Raw genomic sequence first — 27945 nt, 5'->3', positions numbered from 1 at the left:
TTTTTATATATAGATATATACATATATATTTTTATATATAGATATATACATTTTATATATAGATATATTTTTATGTGTGTGTGTGTGTGTGTGTGTGTGTGTGTGTGTGTGTGTGTATATATATATATGTACTGGCCTGCAACTTACTATAAAGGATTGCAGCACACAGAGCGACTGCTCAGGTGGCACACTGGAATAAAGGATCACAGACATGTTTTAACATCAGTACTTTGAGATCTATGTCATTTTTATTAAAATATGCATAGTATTTTACTGTATTAATTGGTCATAACTGTCTTAATTCTTTCAGTAGGCATTTAAGCAATTTCTAGGTGTTCCATTTTTCCAAACAATGCTATACTGAAAACTGTATATGTATACATATGTATACATACATATATACAGTTTTTCATACATAATACCATCTTTATGCATAATACTTGTGCCAGTACTAAGTATAACAACTTCAGAGTCTATGAATATGGCATTTTAAACTGGAAGGTGTTGCCTAACAGTCCTCCAGAAAGTCTACACCAACAGTGTGTAGGAGTATACATGTGACTTTTGCTCTACTTTTAAAGTCAATGAAAACTCATTTGTGTATAATCACAGAATACAGATTCTAGTAGCCTGTTAATAAAATTAAAAGAATTTCTAGATAAAAATTTGAGCTTCAGGACATATTACAATTAACTGTTTGAAAAAACCACATCCCTTTTCCTTTCCCAGAGCTGAGGAAGTTATATGAAAAAAAGTCAGTCATTTGAAAGTGGGAAGAGTAAGCCTTCTAGAGTTTGTATGAAAGAAAGCCCGGCTTGATTCAGAACCTGAAGTGCCGTGTAGGACTACAGTGAGTGGGGGAAGAGTGATTCAACTGAGGCAAAGAGTAGGCGGGGGTCAGACCATGGAGGAATTTGGGAATCTGAATTTCGTTTCAACTATAATAAGCAACTAAAGGATTTCAAACAAGAAAAGATCTTTTTATCATGGGATGAAACAGGGAGATTAATTTGGAGGTTACTGAAATTAGTGGTTGACGGTGGCTTGAACTAAAGCTTGTGCCGCTAGAGATGGAGAGAAGACAAAGCAAAGATATCCATGATGTAGGCTGTATCAACAGGATTTGCTAGTAACGGACTAGATGTAGTGGTAAGAAAGAACAAGAATTTAAGGAAAATCCCCAGACTTTTGGCTTAAGTAACTGGGTAGAGTGATGCTGCCATTGATGCATGGGGAGAAGGCTGAAGATGGCAGACAAGAGTTTGGTGTTTGGACATTAGATGTCCAGGAGACACCTGAGGGTCCATGTCAAGTAGGCATCTGGATAGATATGGCTGAGGAGTTCAGAGGAAGGGAAGAGCTAAAGTTATACATCTGGAAGTTCTTAGGCATAGAAAACATACTTAAAGTAACAGGAATGTGTGTGATCCACCGAGGGTGAGAAGACACATCTCTGCATGGGATTAAGGCTTCTGTCTGAGACTAACACCTCTGAAGCTGAAGAGATCTCAAACCTTCTATTAAATATCACCTTCTGTTAAGTCTAGTGCATTAATACTATATGAAAGTTAATGGGACTAAGAGTAAGACAGTAAAGAATACCAAATCAGACCACAGAATATAAGGTAACTAAACACAACCACATGCAGGAGGCACAATGTAGAAGAAATTAATTACCTTGAGATGCACTGTCAAAGGATTTGATGAGGGTTTTTACTGTAGGAGTTGGCTCTGAGGAAGTCGAGGACCTTCTACTCAGTCCCATTCCCTGCCTTAAGGCTGCCAAATCTCTCTCAACGGCATTCATGTAATTGTATACCCGGCCTCGCTCCTCCTCTTGCCTGAAAATAATATTGAAATCAGAGCATTTTTACATAGGTACTAGAACATACACATTTTCCCCTCCCAGCTGAAAGGCATTAAAAACTATCAGTTTAATGGCTGGGCGCGGTGGCTCACGCCTGTAATCCCAGCACTTTGGGAGACCGAGGCAGGAGGATCATGAGGTCAGGAGATCGAGACCATCTTGGCTAACACGGTGAAACCCCGTCTCTACTAAAAATACAAAAAATTAGCTGGTGCAGTGGCGGGCACCTGTAGTCTCAGCTACTCGGGAGGCTGAGGCCGGAGAATGGCGTGAACCCACGAGGCAGAGCTTGCAGTGAGCCGAGATAGCACCACTGCAGTCCGGCCTGGGCGAAAGAGCGAGACTCCATCTCAAAAAAAAACACAAAACTATCAGTTTAAAAAAATTGTATCGGCCGGGCACGGTGGCTCATGCTTGTAATCCTAGGACTTTGGGAGGCCGAGGCAGGCGGATCATGAGGTCAGGAGATCGAGACCACAGTGAAACCCCATCTCTACTAAAAATACAAAAAATTAGCTGGGCGTGGTGACGGGCGCAGTGACGGGCGCCTGTAGTCCTAGCTACTCGGAGAGGCTGAGGCAAGAGAATGGCATGAACCCGGGAGGCGGAGCTTGCAGTGAGCCAAGATTGCGCCACTGCACTCCAGCCTGGGCGACAGAGCGAGACTCCGTCTCAAAAAAAAAAAAAAAAAAATTGTATCAGTTGAGCTTAGTAAATTACCTGGTCTAATGTTCTCATTTGCTTGGTAAATACCAGGAAATGATACTGAAATTTTCATATCAGGTTATCCTAAGTAAGTTAAGCAACCATCAAATTCCATTTTCATCTGAGTAAGTGTAAGGTAAGGACATCAGTAATCAATTAGCAGTAAAATAGGAGGTAGACTGGCTCAGAGCTGAGACTCTCCAGGTCCTGTGCTGCCGAGAAGGCCCTTCTCAGGAGTCTGGAGGTCCACCAGTACATGATACTGTATAATATTAATTTATACTGGCTCTAGCTAATAAGTCATGCTTAGCCCACACTCTTTAAAAAAATAAAAATAAAAACAAGGCAAGTGGTGTAGACTTCAAATAGAATTCTACAAGGAAAAAAAAAAAAGCCTAGACCCATATTAGTAACATGAGTCCCCTAGAAGCTCAGTGTGATGCATCCTGAGTCATCTGAAAAAATCAATTCCATTTCATTTCTGGCCCATTCTAAATTCACTATGCTGCCTAACACAGAATTCTTTCATCTGGAATGAGATTACAATTGCAGAGTTTGTACATGTCATATAACTATCAAGTATGTGAATAAAAATTAAGCCAGTCCTTAGGAAAAATCCGTCTTTGGTGGCCATTTGGCCTTCTGACAGTATTTTGCCTCAAGATGTACCACAGGCTCTTAAGGTCATTTAGCTGTCATGATTACAACTTTCTTTTCTTTTTTTTTGAGACAGAGTTTTGCTCTTGTTGCCCAGGCTGGAGTGCAGTGGCGCATCTCGGCTCACCACAACCTCTGCCTCCCGGGTTCAAGTGATTCTCCTGCCTCAGCCTCCCGAGTAGCCAGGATTACAGGCATGTGCCACCATGCCCGGCTAATTTTGTATTTTTAGTAGAGACCAGGTTTCTCCACGCTGGTCAGGCTGGTCTCAAACTCCTGACCTCAGGTGATCCGCCCACCTAGGCCTCCCAAAGTGCTGGGACTACAGGCATGAGCCACTGAGCCTGGCTGATTAGAATTTTTAATAAAGAATCTATAACAGTGATTACCAAACTTTTTGGTCTTAGAGCCCCTTTCTACTCCTAAAAATGAGCAAGAACCCCAAAAAGCTTTTGTTTATAAGAGCTGTCTTCCATTACATTAAAACTAAGAATATATAAAAATATTTAACTCATCTAAAAATAAAAATAAATACAGGGCTAATATATTTTTATGAAAAATAACTATGTTTTCCAAAACAAACAAACAAAAATTAGAAGAGTAACAGGGCTTTGCATTTTTAAATCATCTCTTTAATGTCTGGCTTAAGAGTAAACAGCTAAACTCTCATTTCTTCTGTATTCAACCTACTTTGATATGAAAAAAAGCAAGTCTTACATAGACAAGGCAGGTGGAAAAGGGAAGATTTTAATAGCCCTTTTAGATAACTGTAGCTGTTCTTTGATAACTGCACTAAAATGCAACAAGTAGTAACTTAAAAGTTAGCTCCAATGTGGAATCTGAAACCATGTAAGTGAATTTTTCCTATTCTGTCCATTAAAATCCACTGGTCAATCTTGTTTAACATCACAGACTGGCTGTAAGGAAAATATTGGTTCACTGAATTACACAGATTTTCTAAATTCTGTCATTATACATTTTTTTTAAGTCACAATGATCTCATCAGAAGACACTCTATGGGAAGCTGCCAAACTCACCAATGGTAAATAACAAGTTTTCCAAAATCCTGACATTCACTTCAAAGCCCACATTTTATCACTGGCAACGAATACTGTCACTTGTTTTCCTTTAAGTGATCGGCTGTCTTAATTGTTTTCACAAAATATCCACCAAATAATACCAAAGTCTGAATGATGCAGCTTGTCTGTCATTCTCAAGTAAAAAAATGGCATTCCATGAAAAAAGAAAGCAGCTCAAACTAATCACAGCACTTTCCTCAACGTGACCTCACTCTTCAGTATAGTCTTGAATATAGCAGATAAAGCAGAAGTGCTTTTTCTGTACTTCCCATTTTGTCACACAGAATGCTAAAGAGTGTACTCAAGGACCGGGATTTAGTAAAATTAATAATTTACTGTTTTACCAAGGACATCTTTAAGTGAAACTCGCATTAAAAAAAAAAATGCAAGTATGTGGTGGTGAAGAGTATAATGACTATGAGTGCAATTTATTGCCAAGACCTTGGTTCATCAACAGTTTACACTTGCTTTTCACTAACAGTTTAGAAGTCAACACAGTGAAAAGGGCAAACAATGTGACGGTATTAGGAAGAGAGTTTGATCTCGCAGAGTCCTTAAAGGGCCTTAGGGACACCCAGGAATCTGCAGGCCTCACTCTGAGAACCACTGCCCTACAAGATGCTACCTCTTTCAGAAAGCATTTTAAAAACATGTGTCTCAAAGTCTTATGAATTTTTAAGATACAAAGGAATGAAACTTTAACAGTAGAATTTCATTCACTCAGGATAACTATAGAACAAAGCTTTCTGATACGTTATTTGTTTAATAATATAAAGAAAAAAAGTAATGTAATACATCTTTTATACTAGTAGAGAAACAATAATCTGTCTCATTCCATGTTCTGCTTAAGGAATCCAATGAAAAATGCTTAGCAATACTTTTCTCTGAGCCATTGACTAGAGCAAGGCAATAATAAGACCATTTTTTAAAGATATACTGTTAGTTTTCTAAATTTCTTCCTATGCCCACTTAATAATTACTCAAACTAAGGAGTAATCAAATTCTTAGTAATAACCTCAAACACAAAAATACTATCCTCTACTCTTAGATGGAGTCTCATTGTGGAGCTCACATGTCACAACTGTCATTTCATCGAATAATTTTCATCAGTTTCCAATGATGTCTATGTCACATGGGGAAAAAAAAACCTACTGTGGAGATTCATGTGATTATAAGATAAAACAAGCGAAAATTCCTCAAGCAAGTGACAGAGAGAAACTCACTTTGCATTCTTTACTTAGGTCTCCAAAAATACCAGCTAAAGTATACTGACCATTGCCCTGAGCACTTGGCATGCATTATCTTATTTAATCCTCATGACAACACTGTAAAGCAGGTAGTATTGTGTCATTTTAAAGATGAGAAAACTGAGGCTCAGGGAAGTCAAGATTCCTGACCAAGATCACAGCTAGTAAGAGGCAGAGCTATCCCAGCACTTTGGGAGGCCGAGGCGAGCGGATCACGAGGTCAGGAGATTGAGACCACGGTGAAACCGTCTCTACTAAAAATACAAAAAAAAAAATTAGCCGGGCGTGGTGGCGGGCGCCTGTAGTCCCAGCTACTCAGAGAGGCTGAGGCAGGAGAATGGCGTGAACCCGGGAGGCAGAGCTTGCAGTGAGCTGAGATTGCGCCACTGCACTCCAGCCTGGGCGACAGAGCGAGACTCTGTCTCAAAAAAAAAAAAAAAAAAAAGAGGCAGAGCTGGACACGAGCCAAGAATATCTGTCTCCAGAGTCCACATCCTTAATCACGAGGCTGCAATCTAAAGAAAATTAACAGGGCTGGACTGTGGGGCTAGGGGAAAGGAGAATCATGTATGAGACCATCCTGGCTCCCTCCAGAGTTGTGGATCACTGATACTGACAACTCTGAAAGATCCACATAGACGGTACTAGTTTACATGTGCCATAAAATGAGGCCCAGAAAAGCTGAGTAACTTCCATCAGATCCAAACTCAGTAAGTATCAAACTCCACATTTTTTCCATAGTACCACATCAAAAATTGGGATTTAAATGTTCTCTACTGAAACATAAGTACACAACAGGTTTCTCAAAACTTACTTGCGTGACTTTATTTCCTCCAATTCTTTTGTGAGTTTCTCATTTTTTTCTTGAGCCTCATGTAACCGGCGCTTTAGATCACCAATCTCCTCTTGGGCTTCAGATTTAATGTCATTTGCAATGACTACTGCAGTCTGGAGATCAGCCTGAAACTGCCGCCATTCTGCAGATTCTTCCTATATTAAAAAACTAACTTTTTATTTCCAAAAGAGAGCAATCAATATTTACTTAAAAGCAATAAAATTTGTTTATGATTGGATTGCTATAACACACTAATGCTTCCAAATGATAATTAATTTTTTTAATCCCAGAGAATTGCTATTATCTATTTCTAACAGGCAATGCAACTATTATTAGTGAACTTGTTCTTAATAAGGAAAAGATTTTCCAGCTGATCTGCCTACTGAGGCATCAAGTACTCAGAGTGCTCAACAGATATTAATGATAATAATGTCAAGCTTCCCTTCTTCATGCAAGTTTCAAAGCAAGTCTTATGAAAATAAACATCATCCAGAATTTATGGATCTTTACCTCTGAAAAGCACAAGAAGGTATATAAATGGTATGTGAACCATACAGTGAAAAACTATAAATACCCTGACATCAAAACCTAACAGGAAAAAAAAAAAATCAAAAGAAAAGGAAGAGGAAGAGGAAGCCAGAAGAAAAACACTAAACTCAATATAGGCAGGCAAAATTATACAAAGAGGCGGTAAGGAACTACGTGGTCTGTTGCTTCCCACAGTCATGGAGGATGCGGGTGTGGCCAGGTGGGGAAGTCTCCCTGGGACTCACCTCCATCAGAGCCACAGCTGGGCCATGCCTGAGCCCCACGCCCCCCACACCCTTAAAGCAATTTTCTTACACCATGAAAGCAGCCTGAGCAACTGTGGTATGACCGAAACGACTGAGTAGCTTTCTCTCTACTCCCGGCAGCATGGCTGCATTGCTGTTGGCAAGATGGATCATAGCCACAAAATGAAGAAAACTTGTATGCAAACAGACTAGTTTGGGGCACCTTATAACCAAAAGCTAATAACCTTTCTTACACTTTTTCTCCGAATCCATCTTTCTAAAATTACTACCCATAAATTTCTACAGGTCAAGTATCACTTATCCAAAAGCATTTCAGATTTAAGATTCTTTGGATTTTGGAATATTTGCACTATACTTAACAGCTAAGCATCCCAAATCTGAAAATCCGAAATCCAAAATGCTCCAATAAGCATTTCCTTTGAGTATCATGCCATCACTCCAAGAGCTGCAAATTTTGGAATATTTTAGATTTCAGAATGTCTGGTTAGGGATACTCAACCTACAGTACATTCTTCTACCCAAAATCTAGCACCAATCCCAATTTGAAATGATAGCATTTGCTTTCTGCCCAAAGCCCAGTGGGGCCAGTATTATCACTGTATCCAAAACTTAAGATGAATGATAACATGGTCAATGACTACACCTCAGATTTCAGAAAACTGTCTTCTAACAAGACAGTACATGAAGATTTATCCTACCCGAAGTCTTCTGTGGAGTGTCTTTATTTCTCTTTCCATGTCGTGCTTTTGGTCCTGGAGTTTTTTAACTGTATCTGAAAAGATCACCAAAGTTTAAATATCTGTTCTCACAACAATCTTCAGAGTAATAATACAAAGAAAAGGGGTACTTAAATACGACATTTGAAAAAAGTTATCGTGTCCAAAGACTATAAAAAATTTTAATACAAAACTTTAACAGAAAAAATGTTAAATCCAAGTAATAACCAATATTACTTTCTTTGGAAAATATCAAGTTAAAAATCACAATTTCTAAATCACTTCCTTTCACAGTATCTTAATTTTGAAACAAAAGTAAAACCGTTAGAAATTCACTTTGTTGGTACATAACCAATCAAAACAATATTGACTGTGACTACAATATGAACTTTTAATCATAAGTATTATTAATCTGCAGTATTTATATAAGCATATCTTTCCTTACACACTGGAATACATTCCAGAAAAGAAGTGAATTAGTAAAATCAAAATTAGTAAAAAATATAACGCCCAGGGTAGCTGCTGTTTCAATTAATCCTATAAAAATCTTTTTAAAAAATAAAGAATATATTTTTTATTTTGTTTTTTTTTGAGATGGAGTCTCGCTCTGTTTCCCAGGCTGGAGTGCAGTGGCAGGATCTCTGCCCACTGCAAGCTCCGCCTCCCAGGTACATGCCATTCTCCTGCCTCAGCCTCCCCAGTAGCTGGGACTACAGGTGCCCGCCACCATGCCTGGCTAATATTTTTTTTTTTTTTTTTTTTTTTGTATTTTTAGTAGAGACAGGGTTTCACTGTGTTCACCAGGATGGTCCTGATTTTCTGACCTCGTGATCCGCCTGCCTCAGCCTCCCAAAGTGCTGGGATTACAGGCGTGAGCCGCCGTGCCCAGCCTTAAAGAATATATTTATAAAGTAAATCAAGAATTCCTTGAATTATTTATCCCATAATGTGAATTTTCTTTTTTTTTTTTTTTGAGACAGAGTCTCGCTCTATCGCCCAGGCTGGAGTGCAGTGGTGCAATCTCGGCTCACTGCAAGCTCTGCCTCCTGGGTTCACGCCATTCTCCTGCCTCAGCCTCTCTGAGTAGCTGGGACTACAGGCGCCCGCCACTACGCCCGGCTAATTTTTTTGTATTTTTTTTAGTAGAGACGGGGTTTCACCGTGGTCTCGATCTCCTGACTTCGTGATCTGCCCGCCTCGGCCTCCCAAAGTGCTGGGATTACAAGCATGAGCCACCGCGCCCGGCCAATGTGAATTTTCTTAGAACAATTTCATTCACTCTAAAAACATTCAATGAGCACCAATAAGATGCAAAGTACCATTCTAGATAGAGTGAGGATACAAGTATGAAAGTGTAGCACAGGCTAGTCTCCCTGGAACCAGAAACGTAAAGGGAAGTCACCTTCTCTTTGGAGGTTCTACTCTAAAATCCATGCATAAGAGATAAATGCCTTAGAAGGGTGCTATGCTGATAGCTGCCACTAAGTAAACCGCTCACGGCTGGTTACCTTGACAGCTCAGGAACCAATCACTTTTTGGTTAAGGGCAAGAAGGAGTACTTACACAACTGGTGGCAAATCCTTTATGCTGATTTACCCACAGCCCCACCCCAGTAGATCCCTGCCTGTTGTGTGTGTTCCAGGTGTGTCTTACACAGCCTTGTACCATGTTGCCGCCAATATTACCACATCTCGACACATCTGTCTCGACCGCTAGACTAAAAACACTTCAAAGGGAAAAGAAGTCATGTGATGACCACACAGACTCAGTAGTTGGAACATGGTATCTTTAAAATGGAATAAATTTATAAATGTGCCAGCTAATGGTAGCAGTAATAAAAAGCAATGCTGAAATCATTACCTAGTGTTTTTTTTTTTTTTTTTTTAATAAGTATCCTATTGACAGAACTTAACGATTTATCATTAGGGACAACATAACTATAGACATTAGCGTTTCTGGGTAAATAACATTCTCTCCCATTCCTTATACTTAGTAGCAGGAACTCAGGCATAGTGAACACCTGCCTGCAATGACACATGTAATCAAAAAATTCTTCTTCTAGCTAACACTTTATTGGCTTTTAATCAGGACCCTAAAGTATGAGTATACTGATGTTTTTTCTTAGATGGCTCATCATCTTCTTTATCCCTGTTCCACTAGAACCTTCTCTTCTAAAATCTTTTTGCCATTATGCTTTACATTTGATGTTGGTATATGTATGTTCTGATATTTTTTTTTTTTTTGAGACGGAGTCTCAATCTCTTGCCCAGGCTGGAGTGCAGTGGCGTGATTTCAGCTCACTGCAACCTCTGTCCCCTGGGTTCAAGCGATTCTCCTGCCTCAGCCTCCTGTGGAGATGGGATTACAGGTGCCTGCCACCGCATCCAGCTAATTTTTGTATTTTTAGTACAGACGGGGTTTCACTATCTTGGCCAGGCTGGTCTTGAACTCCTGACCTCATGATCCACCCGCCTCGGCCTCCCAAAGTGATAGGATTACAAGCATGAGCCACCGCACCTGGCCAATGTTCTGGTATTTTTAAATGGCATGAATTCACTTTAACAACAGAGCCTAGAATATTTATAACAATTATATGTGGAATAATAATTATTACAAATAAATAATAATGCTGTATTTTCTAAAGCTCAGAAATAAATGGGATAAAACGTTGGCGGCAGGAGCAATTCTGGTAGCCAGTAGTTAACTTGCTCTCATTCACTGCCCCAAAACTGTGTAACAAAGTCAGGTCCTGTGAAATAAAAAGGTTCAAAATTTACTCTTTAATTTGATAAATGTGTCATACGTACCAACTTTGTACCAGGCTTTTTTCTAAGTGCTTAAGATGTAAAGGAAAGGAAAAAGATATAATCTTTATCCTCTTAGAGACAGAAAGGCTAGTCTTGCGTTGAGACAACAAAGGTAGATGACTTCATAAGCAAAAGATTAAACTTTAAGGCCTGTCTCATATATAAGCTACTTCAGACTCAACCTGCAAACTAACAGTCTAACAGACCATCTAATCTGGTTTGGGTAAAGCAGACACCAAGCTGAGGAGGCGAGTCTAATGCCCTGATCCTTATCTCTGGAGGCAAGGATGGCTCTGGAATCAGCAAGGGAACTTGGTTCCTTGCGACCTTACACATAGACAAATTCAGGGTTTGGACACAGATGAGGAGTAAGGACAGAAGCTGAAAAATTTCTAACGTTGAAAACACTGGGAGTTATGCCTTTTATTTACGTTGTATCAATTTATATGCAAGAAATATTTCATAATCTAGCATTAGGAGATTACACCTAATGCTAAATGACGAGTTAATGGGTGCAGCACACCAACATGGCACATGGATACATGTAACAAACCTGCACATTGTGCACATGTACCCTAAAACTTAAAGTACAATAAAAAAAAGTAAAAAAAAGAAATATTTCATAATCAAAACAGGCAGTCAGGTGTGGTGGCACAGACCTGTAATATCTGCCGATCACCTGAGGTCAGGAGTTCAAGACCAGCCTGGCCAACGTGGTGAAAACCTGTCTCTACTAAAAATAAAAAATTAGCTGGGTGTGGTGGCGGGCGCCTGTAATTCCAGCTACACAGAAGGCTGAAGCAGGAGAATTGCTTGAACCCGGGCGGCAGAGGTTGCAGTGAGCCAAGATGGTAACATTGCACTCCAGCCTGGGCAACAAGAGCGAAACTCCATCCCAAAAAAGCAAACAAACAGCAAAAAACAGGCAAGCAAACAAAAAATGTTAGGAGTGTAATTTCTCTTGAAATTTGCTAAAAATTTTCTTTTTCTTGTCACAAAGGACATGACACATCTACTTATTGTTAAACATAATACACACAAGACAAATAACAGCAAATCTCAGGACAGCTCACTTTTAACATTTGGCATTTTGATTCTCAGGTGACATTTTAAGCTACCTGGTCATCTTAGACTGATCATAAATTCTCAAGTTGCATTCATTCCTTTGCTCTTTTTCTCTTTATTGACCTTTTTTTCATTCATGGCCACAGAATTCACATAATCACTGTTCTTTAAAAGGTGTTTTTCTGCCCCCTGGCACTACATTATTGTCAGCACTTATAAATAAATAAATAAATAAATAAATCCTTTTAGATAAAAGGGAAAGTGGCAGCCAGGAGAAATATTCAGATGGAATAAAGTGCACTAAAAGTGTCTGTAGGGATTTGATTTAAACTTTACAATCCTTACAATCATGACTACGTTTTTACTCTGAAATGGAATTTATTTTTTTTTCCTGGAAACAAAGGAATTTGTGCTTAAGTTCTTGTTGTGAAGACTAGTTTGCAAAACTACCATCTAGCACGATTTGTGGTCACACAAGAAAGCAGCATTACTCTTCGACTCTCGAATCTCTAACAGCAGTTTCCTTCCTCTTCAGTGTTCCTACTGTGAGGGACACTGCCATCTACTGTCTTCAACTCAAAAGCAACATTCAAGTCTACCAAGGAAAAGAACTACTACTATGACCTTCCTATTTTTAAATTACAAATTATAACTCAATTTTTATTCTAGAGATCAGGCAAACTGGGTTCATAACTTTTGAGTCCCATTATTGATTATGAACCCCATTATTCTCTGACAAAAAATAATCCATTCTTGCTCTGGTTATATCCCCATCAATCATGCTGATATTGCCAGGCAGTTACCATGGACACAGGATCAACCTGTGACTTTTTCTTTTCTGTTTTGAGATAAAGTCTCACTCTGTCGCCCAGGCTTGACTGCACTGGCACAATCTCAGCTCACTGCAGCCTCCACCTTCTGGGTTCAAGCGATCCTCCCACCTCAGCCTCCCAAGTAGATGGGATTACAGGCACCTGCCACCACACCCGGCTAATTTTTGTATTTTTAGTAGATATGGGGTTTTACCATGTTGGCCAGGCTGGTCTCAAACTCCTGAACTCAAGTGATCTGCCTGCCTTGGCCTCCCAAGGTGCTGGGATTATAGGTGTGAGCCACTGAGCCTGGCATGGTTCGGTTTTGAACTCCCAAAGTGCTGGAATTACAGGCATGAGCCACCGTGCCCAGCCCTATTTTATTACTAAATGCAAATTATCCCCACATGTTTAAAAGAGTAGGACAAAAAAGAATGAAAAGTTCTTATCACTTACTTTCTAGATCAGAAATAATGAGGTTGTCATGAAGTTTCACAGCACGATGTTGTTCTACTTCATCTTCAAGTTCAAAGATGGTTTCTTTCATGTCACTCCTTTCTGTTTCTTTCTCATCCAGGTCTGATCTTAATTTTTCTAATGTCATATTCAAATCTTCAATTTGTTTCTTAGCTTCTTCTTGGAAGGCTCGGTATTCATCCTCTACCTACAGAAAATTGATGATGCAGATTTAGAAAAGTTAAGAGTTGTTCTAAGGTAAGTTCCAGAATTGAGGTGCACACAGTTTCGAAGGGGAGCTAAGTATGAGGCACTATGGATAAACTAAAGCAACCTGTGTAATAACTGTTAAAAAGCATGAAAAAGCACTCCATGGTGAGATTTTATATAATACACTTAAACATATACTGTTGCTGTAACACTGACTGAAATTATATTGACGTATCATTGAACTTAACCAGATTATTTACAAGGAAACTTTGGAAATTTTCGTTTCTCCAAAGTTTGGACTGAAAGCATGTAAGTTTGATTAATGATTAACATGTTGTCCTAACAAAAATGATGTCATATTTGTGATAGTTCCAGTATCAAACTGAAAAAGGGAAAACAATTCTCAAATAGTGTTTTTACAAAAGTATTAGTTCACAGTAGCCTCTCAACATACATGTGCCAAGAAATAATACAAATCTCCTAAACTGTAACTTTAAAAGTGATCGCTAAAAAAACCCTAAAATCTAAATTACTTAAATTTTGGCCAAAGATATATTAAAATTTATTTTAGAAACATTGCACTAAAATAACAAATAAATAAAGTGTAAGCTAGAATAACTAGTATAACTAGAATAACTCATGGAAATAAACAGTTCATCAGCAACCACATGAGGTATAGATCCCTGGCCAGAATGCCAGCGGCCCTGGGTAGCAGTTCCAACTGAGTCCTCACTATTATGCTGGATGCATGTAAAACAAGGGGCTGGACTGATAATCGCTAAGGTCCCTGCCAGCAATAAATCACTGGCCTGTGAGAAACAGGAGCCTCTATAAGTCAAAAATATTTTTTAACTCTCAACCGATCTCTGTTTGAAAAACTATTACTATAGCAAGATAAGAGGAAACATGCACTGCTGATGCTACAGACTGGAATACTGACTCTCCACCTATATTACACCAAAACAGATTCCAGATGAGGTAGGGGGAGGTAAAATTTCATGACCCGCTCCATAGGCATACTCAGAACTAGGGACAAATTCTGGTTTTTAGCTGTAATACCAGCCACATCCTCTCACAGGCAGGAAAACAGAAACAAAATACAAGTAAGAGAAAGTGACATTATCTTAAGAATACTTTTCACTCTATTCCAATAAAAGGAAACCATTCTCAAGTTTTAAAAATTTCAGTTTTAAAAAAAAGCTAATAACACACCCAACCAAACCAGTGACCCAGGTTCTCAGTAAACACTGTGCATGGCAGCTGCCTAATGCTGTCCGGAACATTTTAACCTATTTAAATACCTTAGCAATGGTATCCTGTAATCGATTGGCATCATTTCGGGTATGAGCCAGATCTTCCTGCAAGCTACTAGCCAGAGTCTCTGCCTTTTCTTTGTCCAGCCTGACACTCTCCAGGAGGTCCTGAATATCAGATTTGTCTCCAGAGTTATGGATAGAATACAGCTCTGCCACTTTCTGCTTTTCATTCTCCAGCTGGGCCTTCAGGCGATTCATCTCTATCTGGTCACTGGCCACTGTGGCTTTGTACTCCTCTAACGTGGCTGCCAAGGCTGCTTTTCCTTTCTGCTCAGACTCAATAATTCGCTCCATATGGTGACTGCGTTCTTTGAGTGCCCCTATCATTTCTTGAGCTTCCTTATTGTCTTGTTCTGCCATTTTCAAAGTATTGCTTAAATGCTGCTGGACACCAAGAAGCTGCTCCCGTTCAAAACGGGCATTCTCAGCGAGGTCCATGTAACGTTGCTCTAATTCCATATAGCGCCCACTTTTTACATCTTCATCTATGACATAAGAAATGTGATGCTCATCTAGAAGAGAGCGGAAGTATTCAATCTGTCGACTAAAGTGTTCCAACTTATCGCTCTGCTGACATAAAGACTCCATCAGAATAACCTTCTCTTCTCCAAGCCTTTCGTTTTCACTATTCAGTTCCTGGGTAATCTGCTGTAAATCAGCTAGCTCTTGCAGGGTTGCCTGGAGTTCCTCACTTGTACTGTGTTGGTTCTCTTCCATCTGGTGTATCCGTTCAGTCAGGCAAGCCACGGACACTTCACTGGCGTTCCCACTGCTCCCCTTCCGGGAGCGCTCTATGCTGGGGATGCCTTCCGACTCTGAGGAGGATGGTGCATCCAGCGCATCATCGCTCGATGTGAGGGGCTGGTAGACCTCACTGCACTCGCTGTCTAAATTGTCCATGGAATTACTATGCTGATGGTCCATTAGTGTATTTTCATCCTGACTCAAGAGATCCTCCACTGAGCCAGGGGCAGAGCCTTCCACTGAAGAAGTCAGAGTTCCTCCTCCATCGCTCTGGTTACCAGCGGTGATTTCTGGGCTCAGGGACTGATAGCCAAACAGTTTTTCAGAATTGTCTAACCTCTGCTCTAGGGAAAAGCCCAATGCATTCAACCTGTCCTTTAACATTCTGTTTTCATTTTTCAGCTGGTTGAGTTCTTCACGGATGGCAGTGTTCTGTTCCTGCAACTGCAATAAAGTGGACTCCACATCAGTCAGCTGGTGAGCCATAATAGTTTCCTTCTCAGATTTTTCATCACCCTCAGAATGATCCTCATTAATGCCCAGCTGGGCACGCATGTCTCGCAGTTCATTTCTCAAATGTAAAATTTCTACGTCTTTGGTTTTTGCCAGTGTGAGAAGATCCTTCACTTTGGCCTCCAAAGCAGCTCTGTCACTGATCTGATTGTCTGACTTAGACTTGCTCATACGAACGTCACATTCTGTAGCAGTTCGACTGCGGGAACGTTTGGCCAATGCCACGTCATTAGCTCCCTGACCTGCAGAAGGTAGTTTTTTGCTCTGGTTTAATCGGGTACGTTCACGTAATCTTTCTCTAGTAGAACTGGATTCTTTATTACCTGTAGAAGTGCTCCGCTTGGTTGAAGAAGCTGTGCCTGTGTGTTTAATACAAAAATGTAAGGCAAAAATGTCAGCAATAAAAGGCTACATAGAATACACAGTTCCTGCCCCAGGTGTAATGAGATGAAATCCAGGATCTACACAATGATTTAGATCTACAATAATCTTGCCTTAGAGTCTGTTACTTTAAAGTTCAACTTCTTCAAAACCAGAAGATCATTCATCTTTTAATTATCAAGGAGAAATAAGTTATACACTTTGTTTTACACGTTTTTACACATTTTTAAAAGAGTAAATTTTATGGAATGTGAATTATATCTCTATAAAGCTGTCATTTAAATGATATACATTAACTTGAATCCAGAAGCAGGGTTTTAACCAGGTGGCCAGAGGCAAGACAGGCGAAGATGACTCCAGGATTAGCCAGTTGGTGGTAAACTAACTGTACACAGATAGTGAAGGGAGATCATAGGTGGGCAAGAAGGGAAAAGCAGTCTCTGGGCAAACAAAAATCTAAGCTACCTACAAGAAACACAAAAATTTTACTCTGACCAAAGTAAATGCAAAAAAGTTTTAACACCACAAAATGCCACATAAATAGTAACAATTATACCAATAGCTAACACATAACTAGCACTTGGTTATACAAATACATTAACACTTCACATACATTAACTTATATAAGCCTCATTAAACATTTGAGGTAGGTGCTATTATCACCTTGTTTTACAGATGAAGAAACTCAGACACAGATGTTAAATAATTTGCCAACATGTCACAGGTAATAAATAGATGAGCCAAAATTGAAACCCAGGCAGTCTGGTTCCAGATTTTGCACCTTAACCAGTATGTTATACTGTCTCTCTAAACGTAAAAAACAACGAAGCACTAATGTTAAATAATGATGATGTGTCAATCAAATCTACGTGAATCACATGATAACTACTAAAATTTTAAACCTGTGAAAATTGACATAATCATTTGTTTAATACAAAAAGAACAGGAAGTTTTTTTGTTTGTTTTCTTTTCGGTTTTTTTTGAGATGGAGTCTCTCTAGACCATCACCCAGGCTGTAGTGCAGTGGAGCGATTTTGGCTCACTGCAACCTCTGCCTCCCAAGTTCAAGCGATTCTCCTTCCTCGACCTCCCAAGTAGCTGGGATTACAGGTGCTTGCCACCATGCCTGGCTAATTTTTTTGTATTTTTAGTAGAGACAGGGTTTCACCATGTTGGCCAGGCTGGTCTCAAAACTCCTGACCTCAAATGATCTGCCCGCGTCAGTCTTCCAACGTGCTGGGATTACAGGCGTGAGCCACCGCACCTGGCCAGGAATATGTTTAAATACCTGTAAATACTTAAGAAATAATGAATTTTTATGTTAAAAAATAAGATCCACATCTAATCAGTAAGTATTTTTAAAGACCCTGCTGGTTCATTAGGTGGTGGGATCCAGGATGTAGAGGTAAACAGGGAGCAAATGATCTCCACAGATAGAGGGAGATAGCCACTAACAGAACAGGTGTATAGGAGGATGCAGAATTCAGGCTGGCAAGAAGACAGACAAGGAAAGGAAGCAGAAGTGAACATGGCACATAGAAAGGAAAAGTACAGTCACACAGTTAACAGAAGCTGCTTGGGAATGTTCATACAGAGTCTCAAAAGATAGGCAGAATCCAGTGAGTCACACTAAGTCAATAAATGATCCTGAGTGGGAAAGAAATGTAAGGAAAAGTACATTTTATTAAAATTAATCTAGAGGATACTGATATGGTTTGGCTGTGTCTCCACCCAAATCTCATCTTGAACTGTAGTTCCCATAATCCCTATGTGTTTCAGGAGGGACCTGTTGGGAGGTAATTTAATCATGGGAGCAGTTACTCTCGTGCTGTTCTCATGATAGTGAGTTCTCATGATATCCGATGGTAAGGGGCTTCTCCTTTGCTTCGCTCTCATTCTTCTCCTTCCTGCCACTATGTGGAGAAGGACATGTTTGCTACCCCTTCCACCATAATTCTAAGTTTCCAGAGGCCTCCCCATCTCTGTGGACCTGTGAGTAAATTAAACCTCTTTTCTTTATAAATTACTCAGTCTGGGGCAGTTCTTTACAGCAGCATGAGAATGGACTAATACAGATACTAAGTGGAATACATAAAGAAGAAAGCAGAGCAGCAGAGGAGGAATGTGGGCAGGTAGACCAATGAGGTAAAAGAAGTCCTACATTCAGGGGCGGCAGTAAGAACAGAGAAGAGGCAAGAAATCGTGACAGATATCAAAGGCAAAAGTAACCAGACTGGGAGAAACAACTGTATACAGAGGCCAAAAATGGAAAAAGATGGCATAATTCTTTTTTTTTGAGGCTCTGTCACCCAGGCTAGAGTGCAGCTGTGCCATCACAGCTCATGGCAACTCTACCTCCCAGGCTCAGGTGATCCTCCCACCTCAGCCTCCCTAGTAGCTAGGACTACAAGCACGCGCCACCATACCCAGCTAATTTTTGTATTTTTTGTAGAGACGGGGTTTCACCACGTTGGGCATGTTGCCCAAGCTGGTCTTGAACTCCTAGGCTCAAGTGATCTGCCCACCTTGGCCTCCCAAAGTGCTGGGATTACAGGTGTGCACCATCGCACCTGGCTGGGGTAACTTTTTTCCCCAACATTAATTCCTTTCCCTAGTTCCATAAGTGGTACTGCATCCTTATCTAAATCAAAAATCCTTACAAAAAAGAAAATCTGTTCATGTTTGAAAGATAGAAGAAGATAAAAGAAGAAAAATTCCTCTCTGGATTACTGTAATGAGTAGACAGAATAATCTGAGGTAAAGACAAGTGAATTGATACACAGAAATCAAACAGTCTTAGGAAAGTCACTGGAGGAGGTAAAGGTAGAGCAGATGAACTGAAGAATAAGGATGTTGTTATAGGCTGAACTGTGCCCCCCAAAACACACAAAATTAATATGTTGAAGCCCTAACCCCAAAACCTCAAATAGGAGATAGGATAATGAAGTTAAAGAGGTAATTAAGGTTAAGATGAAGTCATTAGGGTGGGCCCTAATCCAACACGACTGGTGTTCTTGTAAGAGGAGGAGATGAGGACACACACACAGAGGGATGAACCAGTGAAGACACAGAGAAGGCAGTCATCTGCAAGACAAAAAAAGAGATCTCAGGAGACTGCAAGACAAAAAAAGAGCTCTCAGGAAAAAGTAAATCTGCTAACACCCTCATCTCAGACTTCTGGCCTCCAGATTTGAGAAAATAAATTTCTGTGGCTTAAGCCATCCAGTCTGTGGTATTTTGTTATGACATCCCCAGCAAAATAAAATAAACGTACAAAGCCATACTGGGGCAGCTAATCCAGAGAGGTGATAACTGAATCCTGAGGTCAGGTAGCATCAGTCAGCAAGAAACTAAGTATGCAAACACATGGAATCTCTCCCAGTACAATTCTAAAGGCAGGAAACAGGAAGACATGCAAATGGCAAGAGTATTTAATTTCCTTCCTACCACATAAGCTGCAATGTTAAATGTGGCGATGACCCCAGGCTTGGGAGTAAAAGACCTTGCCTCACCACCAGCCTTGTTGAAACAGATCCCCAATAAATATTTACTGAGCAAATGAATGCATGGCCTTGGCCAAGACACTTAAGCTTTCTCATCTCTAAAATGAGGATACTAGTTCTCATAGGGTTACAGTACGAGGATAAAATGAAATCATGCCTGTAAATCACAAAGTAAGGACTTCAATATTCCTTCTTGTTAATCACACCTATTATCATTAACAGGGGGACCCAATCTGAAATGGAAGGAAGAATCTGCATAAAGTCAAAGTAAAAATGAAGACAGTAGGTAATCCTGGGCTAGGAAAGTCTAATACACACAAGAGGGGCTAAGAGCCTAAATTTTGATGACAGAAAAGGATCTGATGTAATTTTTACAATTTGCCTTCATAAGCTTTATTACAAACACTTGATCTTACGTTTACTAGAAGTTTTAAAGTTCTTTTTCTATAAATGTAAGAAGTAAAATATGAGAGCATTACTCCTTGGACTGTAGGATAAATTAATTTATCAACTCCATCAAATCTAAAAACAAATACCTGTTACTGAATGAAGAAAGATGGCAGAATTAGAATGAATGGATCTAGGCACTGATGATCAGAGGCTTCTAACATCATTTAAAGAGGGACGATCAGAAACTCTGTGTTTCCTGATGGGTGGACACACCACCACCTATGAAAGAGTCTTGTATTTTGGTTGTTTTGTTTTCAAAATGGGGGGACAGGGGACCTGAAACTGTCCCATAAGGCTCCAATGCCATTTACAATAAATACAGACAATAAAGTGTGATGGGCAAAAACATCATGGGGATATTGCGATATAAAAATCCACATGCTCAGAAACTCTATAGGTCATATGACCAGCTTCCACAAAAATTAAACTGCAAGAATCAGGATAAACCCATAGATTTTAAAAAAGAAGATTTGAGAGACACATCAGCCAATTATATATATATGGACCTACATGAGCCCTGATCCAAACATAAAAATAGACAGTAAATAAAACAAAAATATTTATAAGACTGTTGGAAATTTAAATACTCATTGAGTAAGTTATGATTTAAGGAACGATTATCAGTTATTTTAAGGACTGATAATGGTATTATGATTATATTTTTAAAAGAATCCTTCTCTGGCCAGGCACGGCGGCTCACGCCTGTAATACCAGCACTTTGGGAGGCCGAGGCAGGTGAATCACGAGGTCAGGAGATCGAGACCATCCTGGCTAATAGGTGAAACTCTGTCTCTACTAAAAATACAAAAAAAAAAAAAAATGTAGCTGGGCGTGGTGGTGGGCACCTGTAGTCCTAGCTACTCGGGAGGCTGAGGCAGGAGAATGGCGTCAACCTAGGAGGTGAAGCTTGCAGTTAGCCGAGATCGTACCAGTGCACCGCAGTCTGGGTGACACAGCGAGACTCTGTCTCAGAAAAAAAAAAAAAAGAATTCTTCTCCTTGGCCAGGTGTGGTGGCTCATGCCTGTAATCCCAACACTTTGGGAGGCCGAGGCAGGCAGATCACGAGGTCAGGAGTTCAAGACCAGCCTGACCAACGTGGTGAAACCCCATCTCTACTAAAAATACAAAAATTAGCCAGGCGTGGTGGCGCACGCCTGTAATCCCAGCTACTCAGGAGGCTGAGGCAGGAGAATCGCTTAAACATGGGAGGCGAAGGTTGTGGTGAGCCAAGATCGCACATTGCACTTCAGCCTGTGTGACTAAGACTCCGTCTTAAAAAAAAAAAAAAAAAAATCCTTCTCTTTCCAAGATAATAAAATATTTATGGATGAAGTGATATGATGTCTGGAATCTGCTTCAAAATAATAAGAGGGAAGGGTGGGTATCAAGGAGTTACAACTGGCTGTGAGTTGATAATGGTGATGAGCGTATTGGGCTGAAATATCAATCCATCTACTTTTGTATGTCTAAAATTTCCTATAATTAGATGGAACACTGTAAACACCAATGCATCCTGCCTATTCAAACACAAAAGCAGTTGAAGTCTCAGACTGAATGTCACTGATACCTGTGCTAATCTTGGATTTGTTCTCCACGGTGGTCATCGCAGGGGCAGGTGCTGAAGGTGCTGCAGATGGGCAGGTGCTTTTCTTTCCTTTAACACCATTAGTCACCGTTACCCCTCCAGCCATTCCAGCTAAAAGGTCATCACTGCTCTTGGTCTAGAGGCAACAGAAAATAAAAACAAATTTACTAGATCAAGCAAGATTAGATACTTTGAGACTCAACAAAGCTCATGACTTTTATACTAAGTTCAAGAGCCCTGTTACCAAAACTATCTGACAGGTACTAAGCAGCACACCGTACTGTGCTACAGAAACAGAACTTCTTTATAGGTTTATAAACAATCACGTACTTTTTAAAATAATAAAATCGTACATGTAATCAAAGACTATGGAAGCCTGCTATGTGTCCACATACGCTAGATTCAGATGATGGGGGATAGCACATGACATCTTGGGAAAGTCCTATAATGCCACAGGAAGTGTCATCTTGCAATTTCTAGAAAGAAATATCATTGAGAGTCAAATAATCTTCACTGCTCTAAAGTGATTCCATGACGAGGCCAGTATCTAAAAGAATTTATTCTGAAATTTATCTTTTTTACCTTATAATTCTGTAGTAGTCAAATTTTAGTCACAATCGAAAGGAGGTATTTTCTAAAACATGCATAATATATTAATAAAAAACTAGAGACTTTACAGTTTGAGAAAGGGTTCTGCTGTCTAAATGATCGTTATTACTTGAGAAAGACCATCTGCAATATTTATATTTTATACAGGCAATTTAAAAAACATGAGCCTTAAAAAAACACTGTGGATAATAAATTGGCTGTAAGTTTATTATTCTAAAAAGTAGTGAAGAAACGTTTTTACTTCTCCTAGAAATGAAGGGAACACAGAGCAGTTAAAGATACGTGGGGGAAAAAAAGAGAAAAACTACTTTTTAACAAAAGAACCCAAAAGTTTTCTCTTTGGCAAGAGTTAGCCAACTGATTTACACTATCTTCTATCTGGAACCATGCCCTCTCTCAGATAATCATACTGAATTCATTTCTGTAAGTTAAGATAGTTCATAAGTAACTAATCTCTAAAGTCTCTTCCAGTTCTAAACGTCAGTGACTCCATATGAAGCATATTTCTGTTACTTAATTATCAAAGTTCTAATACAGTACCATTAGGTTAAAAAGAGGCAGAAAAAGCTGGGCACAGTGGCTCATGCCTGTAATCTTAGCATTTTGGGAGGCCGAGGTGGATCACTTGAGCCCAGGAATTCAACACCAGCCTGGGCAAAATAGGGAGATTCCGTTTCTATAAAAAATTTAAAAACTAATTACCTGGGCAAAGTGGCACATGCCTGTAGTCCCAGTTATTGGGAAGGTTGAAGTGAGAGGATCGCTTGTGCCCAGGAGGTCAAAGCTGCACTGAGCTGTGATCACGCCACTGTACTCCAGCCTAGGCAACAGAGTGAGACCCTGTCCCCACCCGCCCCCCAAAAAAGAGGCAGAAAAAGGGATATTTTCAATGAATTAAACAGAATTCAACTCTGGTAATTAAGGGCTGTTACATTATGAAATCTAGAATATATAAAAAGAGAAGAAAACACTGCATTAATTTCAAGGACTGTTCATCTTCTTTTTTTTTTTTTTTTTTTGAGACAAAGTCTCACTCTGTCACTGAGGCTGGAGTGCACTGGCATGATCTCAGCTCACTGCAATCTCCACTTCCTGGGCACAAGTGATTCTCCCACCTCAGCCTTCTGAGTACCTAGGACTACAGGCATGCGCCACCATGCTCAGTTAATTTTTATATTCTTAGTAGAGATGGGGTATTGCCATGTTGGCCAGGCTGGTCCCGAACTCCTGGCTTCAAGTGATCTGCCCACCTCGGCCTCCCAAACTGCTGGGATTACAAGTGTGAGCTACCATGCCTGGCCTGTTTATATTCTTTAAGACTTGTTTCTGTTCACAGAAACTGGCCATCAACTATGATGCCGAAAAGTCACACAATGAAAGTCATATCACTTTCCTGCCAATTTGTCCCTCCTCTATTAGCCAGTAAATAGCCAGTAAATAAACTCGACACATTCTTATATTTTCAATCTTCTTTTGTATCCTGCTAATAAAAGTAAAATTATCTTTGAACTAATCTTTCTTCCTCCGTAAGTTAAATTCTTCCATTTGATAATAATTACATTGAAAACCACCCTACATTGTCATGTCAAAGTGGACTACTCATCACACTTCTCTGGTTACAATTTGCCTTTGGGTAACGACAAAGTTAAATATACATAAGGGCACCAAATCATAAACTTTGCACTTACAATGATTAAGACAGTACAGCACTGGAACAAGAATAAACTAGTGAAACAGAGTCAATAAAGAAACTGAATATTTATACACACTGGATTTATAACCAAGGCAGCAAGGCGGAAAACAAGAGTTTTCCAGAAAATGGTGCTAGGTCAAGTGTATACACAAAGGGGGCAAAAATAAATGCTGAGACCTATTTCACACCATATCAAACATAAAGTCCAAGGTTTTCTAACTATGATTTTAAATCTAAAATCATAAAGACTTGATAGATGTGACTACATAAAAATTAAAATCTTAAAAATAAAAAATCCTTTTAATTAAAAAAATGTTAAAATGTTTTGTACGACCAAAAAATTATCATAAATAGAATTTTAAAACATAAAAAACTGGGAAAGTATATTTGCAATATCTCACAAATAAATGGTTAAGGTCCCTAACACAGAATGCTTTAAAATTGAGGGGAAATGACCAAAAATAAGACAGAAAAATGAACAAAATGAATGAATCACACAATCAGTTTACACACACACACACACACACACACACACACAGAGAGAGAGAGAGAAAATGATGATCAACCTAACTCATAATGAGAGAAATGCAAATTAAGCAGCACTTGTCACTTAACAGATTGGTAAACATGCTCTTTTGGGAAGAATATGGGGAAACAGGCACTCTCCTTAGTTGCTGATGGGATGCACCTTGACATAAGCCTTATGAAAGGAATCATGCAATATCTAACAAAGCTACACATGTATTTACCTTCTCCCCAGCAACTTCACTTCTAGGAATTTAACCTGAAGATACACCTCCAATAATACAAAAATACATGTGCACATGGCTAATTATTCACTGCAGCATTGTTTTTTATTGCAAAATACTGGTACGCCTTAAATGCCTATATATACACAGGAAAGCATATGCAGTATACTTTAGTGAATACAATGAGGTATTAAACAGCAACAAAAAAATAAGAAAGACTGCTACCAATTGGTATGGAGAGAGATTTCTAGAGTACATTAAGTGAAAAGATTAACAGAGCGCAAAAGAATATATTTTGCCACCTTTAGTGTAAAAAAGGAAGTCAAAAATGTGTATTTGCTCATTTATGCAAAAAGAAACATGAGAAGAATAAACAAAAACTAAATTGCCTGTTAACCTCTGGGATGGGTGGGAACCGCGTAAGAGGGAACAGGGGAGGGGAGGGGCACTTTTCTGAACATATCTTCTCATATAGTTCTGACTCGCGGAGCCATGTTAGTGTTTCATATGCTGAAAATAAACAAGTAAATACAATTTAAATAAAGATAGGAGAAGCCTAAAATGGAATAGGATAGGAACAAACAGACTAACTGTATTTCAAATGAACAACACAACCCAAGTATTTTTTCAACATGGTAGTATTTTGACCATAAATCCTCAAACTCTCAAGCCAAAGACAAAAGTATGCAAATACAGAACTTCAGACCGGTCGCAGTGGCTCACGCCTGTAATCCCAGCACTTTGGGAGGACGAGGTGGGTAGATCACGAGGTCAGGAGTTCAAGACCAGCCTGGCCAACATGGTGAAACGCCGTCTCTACTAAAAACACAAAAATTAGCTGGGCGTGGCAGCATGTGCCTGTAATCCCAGCTACTCAGGAGCCTGAGGCAGGAGAATCGCTTGAACTTGGGAGGCGGAGGTTGCAGTGAGCCGAAATCTTGCCACTGTACTCCAGCCTGGCGACAGAGCTAGGCTCTCAAAAAAAAAAAAAAAAAAATTGCAGTTGATAAATTGTTTTTCACAGTTGTACAGATAATTCTAAAACTATTTTCTGTACATTCTAGGGTGGAGAAAATAAGTAAATATAGGCTGTAGAAGCCAGGTGTTTCAGTGTTGAATAAATGGATTACAATTATAGCATGTGGAAAGGCTGTTATGAAACTTTTAAGTCAATGGAACTGGAAATATCAGTGTGAACTCACACATTTTAATAGATACAGATACAGAAATTGACATAGATACGTGTGCATGTGCGTGTGTCCCAAAAGCAATGAACATACCTAACCTCCAGGTCTTGGTTTTTAAGTACTATCTTCCACTAAAAAGAATAAGGCCTCCTCGAAGAAATGGCTGATTCTAGGGCTGGGACTGAAAAGGTACAAAACTTACTGCGCCAGAAATGAAGGAAGTGCTCAAAGAGTAATAGGAACATGTCAAAAGGACACAGGAACCAGCCTGACGGGGCTCCCAGTGGACAAATCAGGGATAATCTAGGCATAAAACTAAATGATCCTAATAATTTATACCCCACTAAGAATCTATGAATTTACAATAATCTAAATGAATATATAAACCAAGGGAAAGTAAAAACTCTTCCTTGATAGCAGAATGCCAACTAACACATGTAGAAGGAATGACAGAATTAGAAAATTACCATGTGGCAAAAATCACAGTACTAACTGATTTGGGAAAGAACTATCCAAAAAAATGCTAAAACCAGGGTGAAAAGTCTGGTGAAAAATGGATAGATATATGTACAAAGTTTCAAAGTATCTCTGACAAGCTACTTATTAATTACAAGAGGGAACACAGTAACCTGACAGTGGAGAAACCCAGCCAAAGGAAGTTAACATCCCCCACAATGGAAAACATGGAAGCCATCTGTTTCCATACACTTCTGTGGTATTCCTGCCTAAAATGCATAGCCCAAATCTAATCACAAGGAAATATTACCAAACCCAAATCTGGAGGGCAGTCTATCAAATAACTGCCTTTTGCTCTTTAGAAATGTCAAGGTGATAAAAGACAGAGTGAGAAACTATTCCAAATTTAAAGAGGATGAGGAGCATAACAACTAAATGCAATACATAATCCTGGATTGGATCCTGGGCCAGAAAACAGATTTTTTTTTTCTCTTTTGCTATATCTGAAATTAGCACAATTGGCAAAATTTAATGAAAGGCTATACATTAGATATTAGCATCCTATCAATGTTATTACTATGGTTATAAAAAAGAATGTCCTTGTCTTTCTGGAAATACACACTGAAATATTCAGCAGTAAAGGAGCATTATGTCTATAGTTCATGCTGAAACAGCCCCCCCACCCCCCAAAAAACTATGTGTGTATACATGGTATATACAGGGAAGGGATAATCATCACAGGTTAACATTATGAGGAATCTTGATAGAGTATACTGGAATTCTTTGTATTAGTCCTTCAGCTTTTCTGTAAGTCTAAAATTATTTCAAAACAAAAAGATTTTACATGATTATTTGCAGACAGATTGAGGATCTAAATATGAAATTTAGAAAAACACTTTTAGAAAAAAAAAATAGGGGCCAGGCATGGTGGCTCACACCTATAATCCCAAGGCTTTGGGAGGGTGAGACAGAAGGATCTCCTGCAATCAGGAGATTGAGACAAGCCTGGGCAACATAGTGAGACCTTGTTTCTACAAAAAGAAAAAGAAAAAAATATAGGCAACTATTTCATCTGACCTAGGGATGGGTTAAGATTTCTTAAACAAAACACATACACACATACACGTACATACATACACACATACACACACACACACATGCACTCTCACATACACACACAGACACACATACCCCATAAAGAAAAGATTAATAAATTGGGCTACATTAAAATAACTGCTGTTCATGAAGATACCTTTAAAGGTATCATACCTTTATGAAGGGGAGGGGAGGGGAGGGGAGAGAGAGAAAGCAAGGCAGAGTGAGGGAATATACATGCAGCATGTATAAATGATAAAGGGCTCACATCTAGAAGAGGTAAAGAACCACAAATCAGTGCAAAAAGACACTGTACCCTCTCACACCCACTAGAATGGATACTATCAAAAAACAAAATAACAACCATTGCAGAGGAACGTGAAAAAATTGGAACCCTTACGTACTGCAAATGG

The 27945-nt window shown here is 39.3% G+C and overlaps 1 protein-coding gene across 4 annotated transcripts in view; it reads right to left on the bottom strand.

The window, feature by feature from the left end:
- SPECC1L (sperm antigen with calponin homology and coiled-coil domains 1 like) overlaps positions 1-27945 on the bottom strand; it is a 108547-nt gene that overhangs the window by 75494 nt on the left and 5108 nt on the right. For 2 of the 4 annotated variants that reach the window (XM_058431331.1, XM_032139430.2), the window contains exons 2-7: positions 21726-21879; positions 14552-16182; positions 13041-13248; positions 7883-7956; positions 6370-6545; positions 1678-1841 (exon numbers count right to left, since the gene is read on the bottom strand). In XM_058431331.1, the coding sequence (XP_058287314.1) occupies positions 1678-1841; positions 6370-6545; positions 7883-7956; positions 13041-13248; positions 14552-16182; positions 21726-21879 (2407 nt within the window). Of the gene's footprint in view, positions 1-1677; positions 1842-6369; positions 6546-7882; positions 7957-13040; positions 13249-14551; positions 16183-21725; positions 21880-27945 lie in introns of those variants that run through there. The other 2 variants (XM_032139428.2, XM_058431332.1) reach the window with 2 other exon arrangements.

This window comes from Hylobates moloch, unplaced genomic scaffold (assembly GCF_009828535.3).
Source record: "Hylobates moloch isolate HMO894 unplaced genomic scaffold, HMol_V3 SCAFFOLD_19, whole genome shotgun sequence".
NCBI classification, from domain to species: Eukaryota; Metazoa; Chordata; class Mammalia; order Primates; family Hylobatidae; genus Hylobates; species Hylobates moloch.
This window is presented reverse-complemented; position numbering and strand designations above follow the sequence as displayed.